Source organism: Girardinichthys multiradiatus, chromosome 20, assembly GCF_021462225.1.
Source record: "Girardinichthys multiradiatus isolate DD_20200921_A chromosome 20, DD_fGirMul_XY1, whole genome shotgun sequence".
In the NCBI taxonomy this organism is placed as follows: Eukaryota; Metazoa; Chordata; class Actinopteri; order Cyprinodontiformes; family Goodeidae; genus Girardinichthys; species Girardinichthys multiradiatus.
In genome coordinates this window covers 28,453,654-28,466,605 of record NC_061812.1, presented here as the reverse complement: position 1 = coordinate 28,466,605, position 12,952 = coordinate 28,453,654, and the positions used below count along the sequence as shown (strand labels likewise).

The 12,952-nt window shown below is 41.2% G+C and overlaps 2 protein-coding genes across 2 annotated transcripts; both read left to right on the top strand.

Annotated features, from left to right (window-relative positions):
* Window positions 1-203: 203 nt before the first annotated feature.
* On the top strand, window positions 204-8,684 carry rft1 (RFT1 homolog). The gene is made up of 11 exons (XM_047348721.1): window positions 204-428; window positions 499-584; window positions 688-810; window positions 2,400-2,691; window positions 2,953-3,087; window positions 3,188-3,448; window positions 3,532-3,676; window positions 3,764-3,869; window positions 3,956-4,205; window positions 6,031-8,474; window positions 8,558-8,684. Exons 1-10 carry the CDS (start codon window positions 366-368, stop codon window positions 6,193-6,195), a joined length of 1,626 nt encoding a protein of 541 aa, XP_047204677.1. The 5' UTR covers window positions 204-365; the 3' UTR covers window positions 6,196-8,474; window positions 8,558-8,684.
* On the top strand, window positions 8,339-9,261 carry mustn1a (musculoskeletal, embryonic nuclear protein 1a). The gene is made up of 3 exons (XM_047348722.1): window positions 8,339-8,474; window positions 8,558-8,684; window positions 8,988-9,261. Exons 1-3 carry the CDS (start codon window positions 8,457-8,459, stop codon window positions 9,083-9,085), a joined length of 243 nt encoding a protein of 80 aa, XP_047204678.1. The 5' UTR covers window positions 8,339-8,456; the 3' UTR covers window positions 9,086-9,261.
* The last annotated feature ends 3,691 nt before the right edge of the window (window positions 9,262-12,952 follow it).

Here is a 12,952-nt window from a genome sequence, read left to right as displayed (position 1 = left end):
ATTACATATTAATATACATAACTTATTTGAATTCCTGTAATTTTTTTTTTTTTTTTAAAGAAAAAGAACATTTCGAAATCACAGTTCTTTACACAAATGCCACATTTTCTCCAACAGAACGGCACCACAACCTGCCTTAGATCATGAAAGGCAGAACTACGCCCTCTTGAGGTACTAACTGAGGTCCAGCGTCGTCTGACGTCACCGTTTACGTGTTCCGTACAATGTGTACGGAAGTGCTTATGTTCCACTGCTCGATTTGTATGAGCTGTTCTTAGCAGCGACTTTATGATGGTTTTTGACAGAAAAAATCAGCTGGTTCCTCTTTGACGTCATTCCAGACCGAAGTTTGTAGAAGGTCCAAAATGAGCACGCAGGACGTACTGAAAAATGCGTCCACTTTGGCGTCGTATAACGTGCTGCTGCAGGTGAATAAACCCTTACATGTTCTCTGTGTGACCCGGCTGTGTTTTTGCTTTAATCGTTCGTGTTTCTCAGGTGATGTTCCGTGTTCTCACCTTCCTCCTGAACGCCTTCACGCTGCGGTTCGTCTCTAAAGAGCTGATCGGGGTGGTGAACGTCAGGTAAATGAAACAGGTGCAGGGAGAGAGAGTCAGGAGGTGGTGTTGAGTTTCTGTTCTCCTGCTGCTGTAACATGTGGCTCTCCTCTGTGTCTCCATAATTCAGGCTCACGTTGTTATATTCCACGTTGGTGTTTTTATCCAGAGAGGCTTTTAGGAGAGCCTGTCTGAGTGGAGAATCAGGGACAAAACGCAGCTGGAGACAAGTCATCAACCTCCTATGGCTGACGTGAGTTACTTTATAAAGTTATACATGAGCAAATCTAAGTATTATCCAGATCTGGACAAAAGCAGATACATCTCAGTAGATTAGAGTATCATTGAAAAGTTAAGTTAGTCATTTAATTCGAAGGCTCGGACTGATATATAGATTAATTACACAGTGTAATTATAGTTGTTTATTTCAGTTAATTTGTACATTTTAATACTGCAATGTTGTGTTATGACCATGTTACAGACCATACAATCATGGTTGAGGATACAGACTCGACAAAAGTCTAGCAGACAGTCAGTAAAGATGATTGTTAAAGAAACTGGTTGTTCTCTTTGTGCTGTATCCAGCGATATTAATGGAAAGTTGAGTGGAGGGAAAAAGTGTGGTGGTGAGAGGTAACTTCAGCATTGAGAGCAATGTGAAGACTGCTTCAGAGTTTGAGGCTGATACACAAAGCGTGGACTGTAGCTGGACCCACCACACACACACAGCTCATGGACATGAGCTAGAACTGTTGCCCTCCTTGTGTTAAGTCACGTCTAAACCAGAGATAACATCAGGAGCCACCGGCTTGGGCTAAGGATGAAAAGGTCTTAAGTATTGCTAAGCATAAATGCCTCTTTTCAGATGGAAGTAAAGTTTGCGTTTCATTTGAAAATCAATGTCCCAAAGTCTGGATGAAGAGCGAGTTGGCACAGAATCCATGTTGCTTAAAGTCCAGCATGAAAGCACTACATGCTTTCTTCTGCTGACAAGCTTTATGGAGATTCTCATTTCATTTCCAACAGGACTTGGCTTGTGCCCACTGTCAAAGGTACCAAATGCTGGTTCAGTGACCATGGTGTCACTGTTTATTTTGGCTAGCAAACTGTGCCTCTCAAAGAATCTATGGATTATTGTCAAAAGGAAGATGAGCAACACCAGAGCTAACAATAAAGACGGTCTAAGGCTGCTATCAGAGCAACCTGGGGTTCTATTACACCTCAGCAGAGACACAGGCGGATCACCTCCGTGCAACTCTACATTGATGCAGTAATTCATGCAAAAAGAGCCTCGGTCAAGTATTCAGTGCAAACCCTCTACAGTATATGGACATACTCTTTCGAAGACTGGCACTTTTGTTCCAAACTTTTATTGGTCTTACGTAATACTCTAATTATCTGAGAAATTGAATTTCACATTTTCTCTAGCTTTAAGGTTAAGGTATAATCATCAAAATTAAGAGAAATAAGCACTTAAAATATATCCCTGTGTGTAAGAAATTTCTATAATATGGGTCTTTAACCCCAGTCCTAAAGGGTCGATGTTCTACAACTTTTAGATGTGTCCTTGGTCCAAAACTCCTGAATGATATGGCTGAATTCCCTCAGTCCTACAGAGTCCTGCTAATGACCCGTTTATCGGGCTTGTTTAGGCTGAGACACATGTTAAATTTCCTGGACACCAGCCATCAATGATTGGAATGTGAGAAAAAACAATCATCCAGCTCAATTGTGTGCTATATGCAAATCTACAATTCTATTTCCTTATGTATAAAAGACAAGCCATCCATCCATCCATCCATCCATCCCTTCACAGGCCGTTTTCTATGTCTCATTCTTCAGAGTGCCTCTTGGTGTTTTGTGGGCCATCCTCCTTGGATGTGTGTGGCTGTGGCTCCTGGAGGTCCCAGATGCCCAGACGGTCCCTCACTATGGCCCTGCTGTGGTGCTGTTTGCCTTCTCGGGAGTGCAGGAGCTCCTGGCCGAGCCCCTCTGGGTCTTGGCTCAAGCGCACATGTTTGTCCGACTGAAAGTGATCTCTGAGAGCTTGGCTATGATCGCCAAGTGCAGCGTCACTGTGATGTTGGTGATATTTGCCCGCGAATGGGGTCTTTACATCTTCTCTGCAGCCCATGTAAGACAACACCTGATGTGCTCTGCAAATACAATGCATATAAATCACAATCTTCAATGTATAATTGATAGGCCACAATCCATGTTGTGCAGAATACAGATGCACTCCAAACTTTTTATATTTTTATTTGTAAGAAAATTTAAACCATATATGTTTTTCCCTTCACTTTATAAGTATGCATTACTTGTTGATATATAGCATAAAAACCTCACTTAAACACATTCAAGTTTGTAGTTGTAATGATTTGTGCTGTTACTTTAGTTGGTATACACAGGATTTCTGGTGTTGTGCTACGCCATTTACTTCATTCGATTCTTGGGCTCTGAAGAAGCATCAAAGAAGAACTTCCCTCTGCAGCATATCAGAGATCTGCTGCCTTGCAAAGCTGAAGGAGAGGTTGTTGACCTGGAACAACGTCATGCATTGCAGATTGTATAATGTGCAAATAAAATCACACTGTTCACTCTAACATCCTGACTATTTGCTGTATTTGCAGCCACTGGTAGATTGGACCGTGGCCCAGCTCACATGGAGCTTCTTTAAGCAGTCCTTCCTGAAGCAGATCCTGACCGAGGGGGAGCGCTACGTCATGACCTTCCTGAACGTCCTCAGCTTCGGAGACCAGGGAATCTATGACATTGTCAACAACCTGGGCTCCATGGTGGCACGCTTCATCTTCCTGCCCATCGAGGAGAGCTTTTACATCTTCTTTGCCAAAGTATTAGAGAGAGGACACAATGTGGAAAGTCAGAAAAAGGTCTCAACGGCGTAAACGAACATGAACATGATGAGGTGGTAAATCCTTGCTTTTCTCACTTCATGCTGTGGCTTCATACCCAGGAAGATGTGGCGATTGCAGCAGAGGTCCTGGAGTGTTTGCTCAAACTGGTGCTGGTGATTGGACTGATTATCACAGTGTTTGGATATGCATACTCTCACTTGGCTCTGGATCTATATGGCGGCGCTCTGTTAAGCAGTGGATCAGGTACATGTGCCACACACACGGCTGAAAACAGAAGCAAATATAATTATTTTCTGTTCTTCGTATGAAATTATGTTAATTTACTTGAAGGACCTGGTTTGCTGAGATGCTACAGCTGCTATGTTCTCCTCCTGGCTGTAAACGGACTAACGGAGTGCTTTGTATTTGCTGCCATGAGCAAACAGGAAGTCGACAAGTAAGAATATAGACAAAACAAGTTGCTGATTGTTCTCACACAACCGGTAATCTCTTAATCTAATACTGCGTGAGTTTTGTCCTCAGGTATAACCTGGTCATGCTGGCTTTGTCCGTGTCCTTCCTCTTCCTTTCCTACATGCTGACCTGGTGGTCCGGTGGCATCGGCTTCATACTGGCGAACTGCCTAAACATGGCCCTACGTATTTCCCACAGCCTGCACTACATACACCACTACTTCCAGTTCAGTCAGTGGAAACCTCTGCGAGGCCTTTTACCTTCCCCGCTCCTACTGGTGGCGCTTATTGCCAGCGCAGTCGTAACAGCAGTTTCTGAGGTACTACAGAGGGGCTTTATTTTGTAATGTGTTTATATTCCTTGAACTTTCAGGTTTTTTTTACATTACAACCACAAACCTTAATGTATTTTACTGGAAATGTTATGTGATAGAGAAAAACAGAAACACCAGTTACATATTAATGGAAATTATTTAAAATAAGTATTTTCCCACAATTGGTGTCATTAAATTGTTGAAGTATTATGCAGATATAGCCTAAAATCATATGGATGAATTGCTAAATCAAACCTCTCCTTTTGCATTTAAAACATTGCTAAAACATTGCTAGTCAAAGTCCACCTAAATCCAAGTGAGTATCTGCGGGAAGACTTAAAAAAATATTCAGAAGGTAAAGGTTTCTTTTACCTTCTGAATAAACAAAATTTAAAAATTGGCACTCATTTCATTTGACTCAGCTCGAGCAAAGACAAATGGGGAAAAATTTCAGTCTCCAGATGTGCAAAGCGTATGAAAGGACTTGTAGTTTGTTGCAACTGTGAGAACCAATAGCTTTGGGGAACTGAATAAAAATGCACACTGCAGTTTTCAGATTTTTAAATTTCTTTTTTTTTTTATTGTTGAGAACCGTGTGTCATTTTCCTTTCATTTAATAACTAGGTGCTTCTACACACACTGGCCATTTTATTAGGCACACTTTGCAAGTACCGGGTTGGACCCCCCATTTGTCTTCAGAACTGCCTTAATCCTTTGTGGCATAAATTCAATAATGTACTGGAAACATTCCTCAGAGGGTTTGGTCCCTATTGACATGATAGCATCACACAGATGCTGCGGATTTGTCGGCTGGACATCCATGTGGTCATAAAGGGATGAACATGGTCAGCAACAATACTCAGGTAGGCTGTGGCGTTGACACGATGCTCAATTGGTACTAAGGGGCCCAAAGTGTGCCAAGAAAATATCCCCCACACCATTACACCACCACCACCAGCCTGAACCATTGATACAAGGCAGGATGGATCCATGCGTTCATGTTGTTGACGCCAAATTCTGACCCTACCATCCGAATGTTGCAGCAGAAATCGAGACTCATCAGACCAGGCAACGTTTTCCCAATCTTCTATTGTCCAATTTTGGTGATCCTGTGTGAATTGTAGCCTCAGTTTCCTGTTCTTAGCTGACAGGAAAGGCACCCGGTGTGGTCTTCTGCTGCTGTAGCCCATCCGCTTCAAGGTTCGACATGTTGTGCGTTCAGAGATGCTCTTCTGCATGCCTTGGTTGTAACGAGTGGTTATTTGAGTTACTGTTGCCTTTCTATCAGCTCGAACCAGTCTGGCCATTCTCCTCTGACCTCTGGCATCAACAAGGCATTTGTGCCCACAGAACTGCTGCTCACTGGATATTTTCTCTTTTTCGGACCATTCTCTGTAAACCCTAGAGATGGTAGTGAGTGAAAATCCCAGTAGATCAACAGTTTCTGAAATACTCAGACCAGCCGGTCTGGAACCAACAACCATGCCACATTCAAAGTCAATTAAATCAACTTTCTTCCCCATTCTGATGCGCGGTTTGAACTGCAGCAGATCATGTTGACCATGTCTACATGCCTAAATGCATTGAGCTGCTGCCATGTGATTGGCTGATTAGAAATTTGCGTTAACAAGCAGCTGGAAAGGTGTACCTAATAAAGTGTCCGGTGAGTGTATATACCTATCACATTAAATTCCAAAAGGTTTTGTGGTTGTAACATGACACAATGTGATAAAGCTCAAGGTTAATAAATATTTTTGCAAGACATTGCACCATTAAATGTTTTATTCCTGTTCATTTTAGTAAATTCAGCTTCTTAATTCTCGATTATCAGGCCGCTTTCTGCTGCGACGGCGGCTGGCTGCTCAGGATGGTCCATATCGGTGTGGGAGGTGTTTGTCTGCTTTTCGTCCTGGTGGCTGTTCTTCTCACAGAGACTCGGCTGGTTCAGTTTGTGAGGACTCAGTTGTTGCACCGTTACAGAAAGAAACACACTTGATTACACCACAGACTGCTGCGGCTGAGAAATAAATATTTTACATCTACAAGCAGATTAGCAACTGAATATTAGTTGCTGTCTGTCAAACAGAGGAGACAATGGAGGAATATTTTTTTAATTGGACTTCATATGTTTTTACTTTAACATTCTTGGGTAGAATGTATGACAAATGTTATTTCTGTTTCAGGATCTAAGTATGGAAAAGATGAATGTACAGTTGATTTCTGTTACCAACCTATTTTGCATTGTACAGACTAAAAAAGAGCAATCTAATTCAATGTGAAGTTTATAAAATGTTGAGATGAATGAACAAAACAAATTTAATAATCATGGTGCTGATTCAATTCAGTTTGGTTTATTTCCTTAAAGCCAATTGAATTTAATCTTTAGATATACAAGGTCCAATTCATATCCTGTACACAGAATCCACTTAAGGCAAAATTTTATTCAAACCGACCCGGTTCAGCCCAGTCAGTTTCAAATCCTGTTACATACAGTCCATTTTAATCCTAGTTATAATCCATTACAGTAATAACTATACAGCAATAACTGTGTTGGCAACTTTGTCCAGGAAAGAGGCACAGCTAAACACAGAACTACTGAGCCAGCAGTAGTTTCCATGAGTTCTTGGCTGTGATAGCTCAGTTTATGAGTTTCTCCAGGAAAGAGACACAGCTAGAAGAAGACACATGATGCTCAGCCAGAATTACTTTCAATGGCAAAGAAAGTAAACTTAATTATTGGCAGCAATAGGTCCATCACTGGCTTTGTCTGGGAACCAGAACCAGCTGTACACAATCCCACTGAGTCAGCAATTCTTTTTATGGGAAAGAAATACATACTATGCAAAGACATTGGGAGCAATACCTTTTGGTAATGGCTTCTTCCATTAGAGAGATAGACAGATTAACACAGAGCTCTTGCGCCAGGAGTACTTTCAGTGAGAAAGGACATCAGAGAGTGCATAGTTAAAGGAAAAAAACAGACAAAACAAAAACAACTTCTTCAAATAGAGAGATATAAATCACAGGTGTGTAGGGTCAGCAGTTGTTTCTATGGGAAACAAAAAGCAAACGATACAGAAGGTTAATGACAACAGTAATCTGTCAATGGTCTTATACAGGAAAAAGACATAGCTAAACACAGAAGTCCTGTGCTAGTAGTACTTTCTATTGCAAAGAACAAGACAGATTTATTGTCAGTAACAGCTTTGTCATTGGCTTTATTTAGGACAGTCAAACAGCTCACTACAGGAACACTGAGCTGGGAGTACTTTCTATGGGAAATAAAAACAAAGACGAGACAATGTCTGGGTGTTTTTTGAAGTAAGAGACACTGATTAGTATACAGTGACTGGACCAGGAGTATCTTACATAGTTAATGGTAACGGATGCAGATAATTATCATGACTGACTGACTGACTGTTTTTTTTTTTTCAGCAACAAAAAGTAAAAAACGCAAAGCCAGCAGGGAGGGAGAGTTTGGGCAAAAAGAGAAATTTATCAGCATTTAGTGTGAATCTGAGGCTGTGCTTTCCCACTGCCCTCCTACTCTTTTAGATCTAAATTTTACATATTTGGGAAGTTTAAAGCATCACTGAATACATTTCAATAACATAGTGATCGCTTTCTTGACCTTTGTGTTTTCATAGTTTGGGACTCAGTTTATGAGGAATACTGCAATCAAATGTTACAGGAACGGTTCAACGAGTTTGAGGTTTTGCTGGGAAACACTTTGCTGGTGCGATGTATTTAGATTAGTCACAATCTAAACAGAGATGTCAGTTTGGTAAATGAGCTGGAGTGGGTGGGAAAAGCATTTTTTTTTTAACAAGGGAAATGTGGGTTTAATTTACTGTCTGATTTTCACCAATATCTGTAAGAGTAAACATTAGTAAAGAGTCTGCCAAGAGGTTCAATGTATTAAAACACACTGTTATCCTCTTAAAATTGTGCTTAGCGTTATTAAAAAGCATTTCCACGGAAGCAAAGTGCAAAAGAACAGAATAAATCCCATCTTCCCATCTCCAGGATTTGTTAGGTGAAGTTTAATGACACAAGCTTTAGCTGTGATCTCATCATTTTGTTATGAAACTGGAGATGGGAGGAGCCTGCTCACTTATGTCCTGAAAGCAGATTTAATGTTCACTGGGAAATCATTGCCAGATTGTCTGTATATGTGAGCGTGTGCTGGGAGGCAGCCTACCAGAGAGACAACTGACAGGAAGAGGAGAACATCTACAGCTGAGTACCTTCTTTTTCATGACCACCATGTCTCAAGTGAGACCAGATTTTTTAATTTCCTCACAGTTTTCAGTTGCTGCAGATATGTATTAGTTAAACTGAGTGTTTCTGCCCTTCAGCCTGCACAGGAAGATGGACAAACGCAGCGTCCTGTAGTGAGAGAAGAGGACCTGACTGAAGCAAAGACCAAACTTGGTGGTAGTGGGACAGTGAAGAGCAAGACTTTTGAAGTGATGGAGGAATGCGGTGAGGATGCTAATACACATATTTATGGTAGTGTTACTTGACACAAGGTTTGCATAAGACAGTGGAAGGAAACTTTCTTTTCTGTATTTGGTGGGATCACAACTGGGATCACATAATGACTGTTAGGGGAGTTATGTTTTAATGCTGAAGTTTCCAGTCCATATACAGAGAGGGTTCTAATGATGGGACATTCCAGTCCTACCAGCGGGATCAAATATAACCATATTTGGTATATGTTAACAGTCTTTCAACAGCTTGTTTGATATTTAGGGATATCTTCTAATTTGTTCTGGTTCTTTGCAGAGAAAATGGGTAAAGCTGCTCCCTCTGTGTTCAGTGGAGTGAGATCCGGAGCAGAGACTGCTTTCAACGCCCGCTCAGCTCGACAGATCAGGAAGTAAAAGGAAGCTTCGTTAGGACGGATGATCGCCGCCTCTTATCATGTGCTGAGGATCCCTTGTTTGAATTATTGTCAAAAGCATTTTTTGATGTTTCCAATCATACAACGTCTGCCAGCTGAGAGATGTTTAATAAACCTATTAGTCAGCCAAAAGCAATAAATTGTTTGATCAGTTAATTTAAGCACAAATGTGATATTTTTTTAACTTGGACTTTCTGTTTATGATAGGTTCTTATAGCCAGCTATGTTTCAAATGGAAAAATCTGTGCCCCAACATCATTGCTTGGTACTAACACCACCGTCCAAATATTGCAAATCTGCCTTGCGTCACTAAGCTCTGAGAAAGTTTCATTTAAAGTATTTTATATAACAGGGTTTTTGTTGCATGGGATCTCACCAGGTACTCCGGCTTCCTCCTACAGTCCAAAGACATGCCTGTTAGGTTAATTGGTCTCTCTAAATTGCCCTTAGGTGTATGAATGAGTGTGTGTATGGTTGTTTGTGTGTTGCCCTGCGATGGACTGGCGACTTGTCCAGGGTGTACCCCGCCTCTCGCCCATAGACTGCTGGAGATAGGCACCAGCTTCCCCATGACCCACTATGGAATAAGCGGTTTTGTTCCCTCAAATATGGGGAAAAAAGACAAAAAAAAAAACACAGGGCCCATAAAGGAGGTGAAAGAAAAAGGGACTAAAAACAAGCAATTTTAGCCACCTAACTCCAAACTCTCTGTTTGACAGAATAAAACTGACCTAACAAGAATGAAAGGGGACATAAATACAGGATGATCAGACTAGCTTGAGACACAAGGGGAAAAAAATACTACAACAAAAAAATAAAGCCAACTGTTTAATGGTTGCTTAAAGTTACTCGTAAAGCAACGTAAGACTCCTAAATCAAATAAACTATACAATTAAGGCAAATTTCTATTTAATATCCCTCCATGAAGAACCTGGGCTTGGTATGGAACAGCCAGCCTCCATCTAACAGTGCAAAGCATATCTTTTTGTTCGACGATGCCAGTTGCCCTCAGCAGTCTCGCAGAACTCCACCAGTTAAGAACATCCAGAGGCATTATTGTGTTGCCATCATTATGAAGAGTTGTAGCTTTAGGCAAATCTCGCCTTTCTACTCATCCAACATGGCTGCATAGAACAATGGGATCTCAAGCTAAAAGTCAGGCCGTCACAAATTTTTGTTTTGCCAAAAATTTCCACTGCATGACCTTCAGAGCTAATTTATACCCCAAATATGCACCAAAGCTTCAAAATGTATTTGTGCACTACACAAATGTCATACTGCTTTATGCAGATGCTCTCTCTGCGCTGATGAAGATTCTGTCACCTAGTCATGTCCAATGCCTGACCTGGCTGATACAACAGTTAGACCTACCTTCTCATTAATTGAGATAATTATTTGACCACTAGGAGGCACTCATAGACTTGTACAATACAGTGGTGTCCCATAATGCCTGGTTACGCAGGCCAAAGTTGTTCTGTTGAATGTATGCGCAAGCCTACAAGAATATAAAAATTTTAAAATGAAAAAACACAAAAGTGATTTGTGAAATGTTTTTATTTTTATTTGCCCAACAATGAACTAAGCATACAATAGTCAGATTTTATTTTGTAGAAAAGCAATCTGTATCATGTTGGATCTAAAACATGAAAAGGTATGTCTTATTTAAAAAAGGCATTTGATTTCTAAAGTTATTTGAGTTTATTATTACCTACTTTCTTGGTCTGGATTTATTTATTTTTTTGTCTATAAGAACAGTATATGAGTCACTGTTTCTTCAAAAATGCTCACTGTATTTAGCAAAGTTTAATAATGGGTAAACCTAAGTATGATTTTGACTAGTCACTGTGGTCCTACTGACTATGAAATTAAAATTAAAGCAAAAAAGGCATACTTTGTGTTATTTATAAAATCTTCAATTTTAAAAAGATTGTAATTTATCAGTGAAATTCTCTACCTAGAAATTGGAGGGAAAAGGTTTACCTAACCACCTGTGCTGGCAGGCCAAATTTGAACTACTCGACTGACAGCAGTGGCAACGTTAACAGGCCGCACCAAATCATTCAGAGCTCCAAATGGTCCACGGGCCACACTTTGGGACACCACAGCAATTGTGCTTACTTTGTCCACACCTAATTTCTCACCTATCATACATGTATCACGTATATACAGGGGTTGGACAATGAAACTGAAACACCTGTCATTTTAGTGTGGGAGGTTTCATGGCTAAATTGGACCAGCCTGGTAGCCAGTCTTCATTGATCGCACATTGCACCAGTAAGAGCAGAGTGTGAAGGTTCAATTAGCAGGGTAAGAGCACAGTTTTGCTCAAAATATTGAAATGCACACAACATTATGGGTGACATACCAGAGTTCAAAAGAGGACAAATTGTTGGTGCACGTCTTGCTGGCGCATCTGTGACCAAGACAGCAAGTCTTTGTGATGTATCAAGAGCCACGGTATCCAGGGTAATGTCAGCATACCACCAAGAAGGACGAACCACATCCAACAGGATTAACTGTGGACGCAAGAGGAAGCTGTCTGAAAGGGATGTTCGGGTGCTAACCCGGATTGTATCCAAAAAACATAAAACCACGGCTGCCCAAATCACGGCAGAATTAAATGTGCACCTCAACTCTCCTGTTTCCACCAGAACTGTCCGTCGGGAGCTCCACAGGGTCAATATACACGGCCGGGCTGCTATAGCCAAACCTTTGGTCGGTCATGCCAATGCCAAACGTCGGTTTCAATGGTGCAAGGAGTGCAAATCTTGGGCTGTGGACAATGTGAAACATGTATTGTTCTCTGATGAGTCCACCTTTACTGTTTTCCCCACATCCGGGAGAGTTACGGTGTGGAGAAGCCCCAAAGAAGCGTACCACCCAGACTGTTGCATGCCCAGAGTGAAGCATGGGGGTGGATCAGTGATGGTTTGGGCTGCCATATCATGGCATTCCCTTGGCCCAATACTTGTGCTAGATGGGCGCGTCACTGTCAAGGACTACCGAACCATTCTTGAGGACCATGTGCATCCAATGGTTCAAACATTGTATCCTGAAGGTGGTGCCGTGTATCAGGATGACAATGCACCAATACACACAGCAAGACTGGTGAAAGATTGGTTTGATGAACATGAAAGTGAAGTTGAACATCTCCCATGGCCTGCACAGTCACCAGATCTAAATATTATTGAGCCACTTTGGGGTGTTTTGGAGGAGCGAGTCAGGAAACGTTTTCCTCCACCAGTATCACGTAGTGACCTGGCTGCTATCCTGCAAGAAGAATGGCTTAAAATCCCTCTGACCACTGTGCAGGACTTGTATATGTCATTCCCAAGACGAATTGATGCTGTATTGGCCGCAAAAGGAGGCCCTACACCATACTAATAAATTATTGTGGTCTAAAACCAGGTGTTTCAGTTTCATTGTCCAACCCCTGTATATATATATGTATGCTTCATACACGTTTAGACAGAGATGTCTGGGCATCTCTGCTGAGTCTGCTGCCCCCGCGACCCGGTCCAGGATAAAGCGGAAGACGACGAGTACGAGTGTATGCTTCATAAATGACATTCATATTTTATATACATTATAGAATTTGATATTGAAAAATGTGCTTAATTTCTTTGCTTTTTTAGCCAAATCCTGTTTTTAGTTACACCAACAACTGTGGCAGAAAATGTGGCAGAGGCTTAACCTCACAAGTTTAGTCACGATGGGAGAACATTTCTTGTAATTATCTAAAATACCCAACTACCTTGGGTGGCTGAAGGGATTTGTGTAAGTGGAAGGAAAATTTAAAACTATTTCAAACTTTTTAACTATTGATCTGTAAACTTGGGCAGGTTGA

Coding starts and splice junctions, on each gene's coding strand:
- rft1 (XM_047348721.1), top strand. CDS start 366: ATGAGCACGCAGGACGTACTGAAAAATGCGTCCACTTTGGCGTCGTAT. Junction 2,692..2,952: donor ACATCTTCTCTGCAGCCCAT/GTAAGACAACAC, acceptor CTGTTACTTTAG/TTGGTATACACAGGATTTCT. Junction 3,870..3,955: donor AGCAAACAGGAAGTCGACAA/GTAAGAATATAG, acceptor TTTTGTCCTCAG/GTATAACCTGGTCATGCTGG.
- mustn1a (XM_047348722.1), top strand. Junction 8,685..8,987: donor TGAAGTGATGGAGGAATGCG/GTGAGGATGCTA, acceptor GGTTCTTTGCAG/AGAAAATGGGTAAAGCTGCT.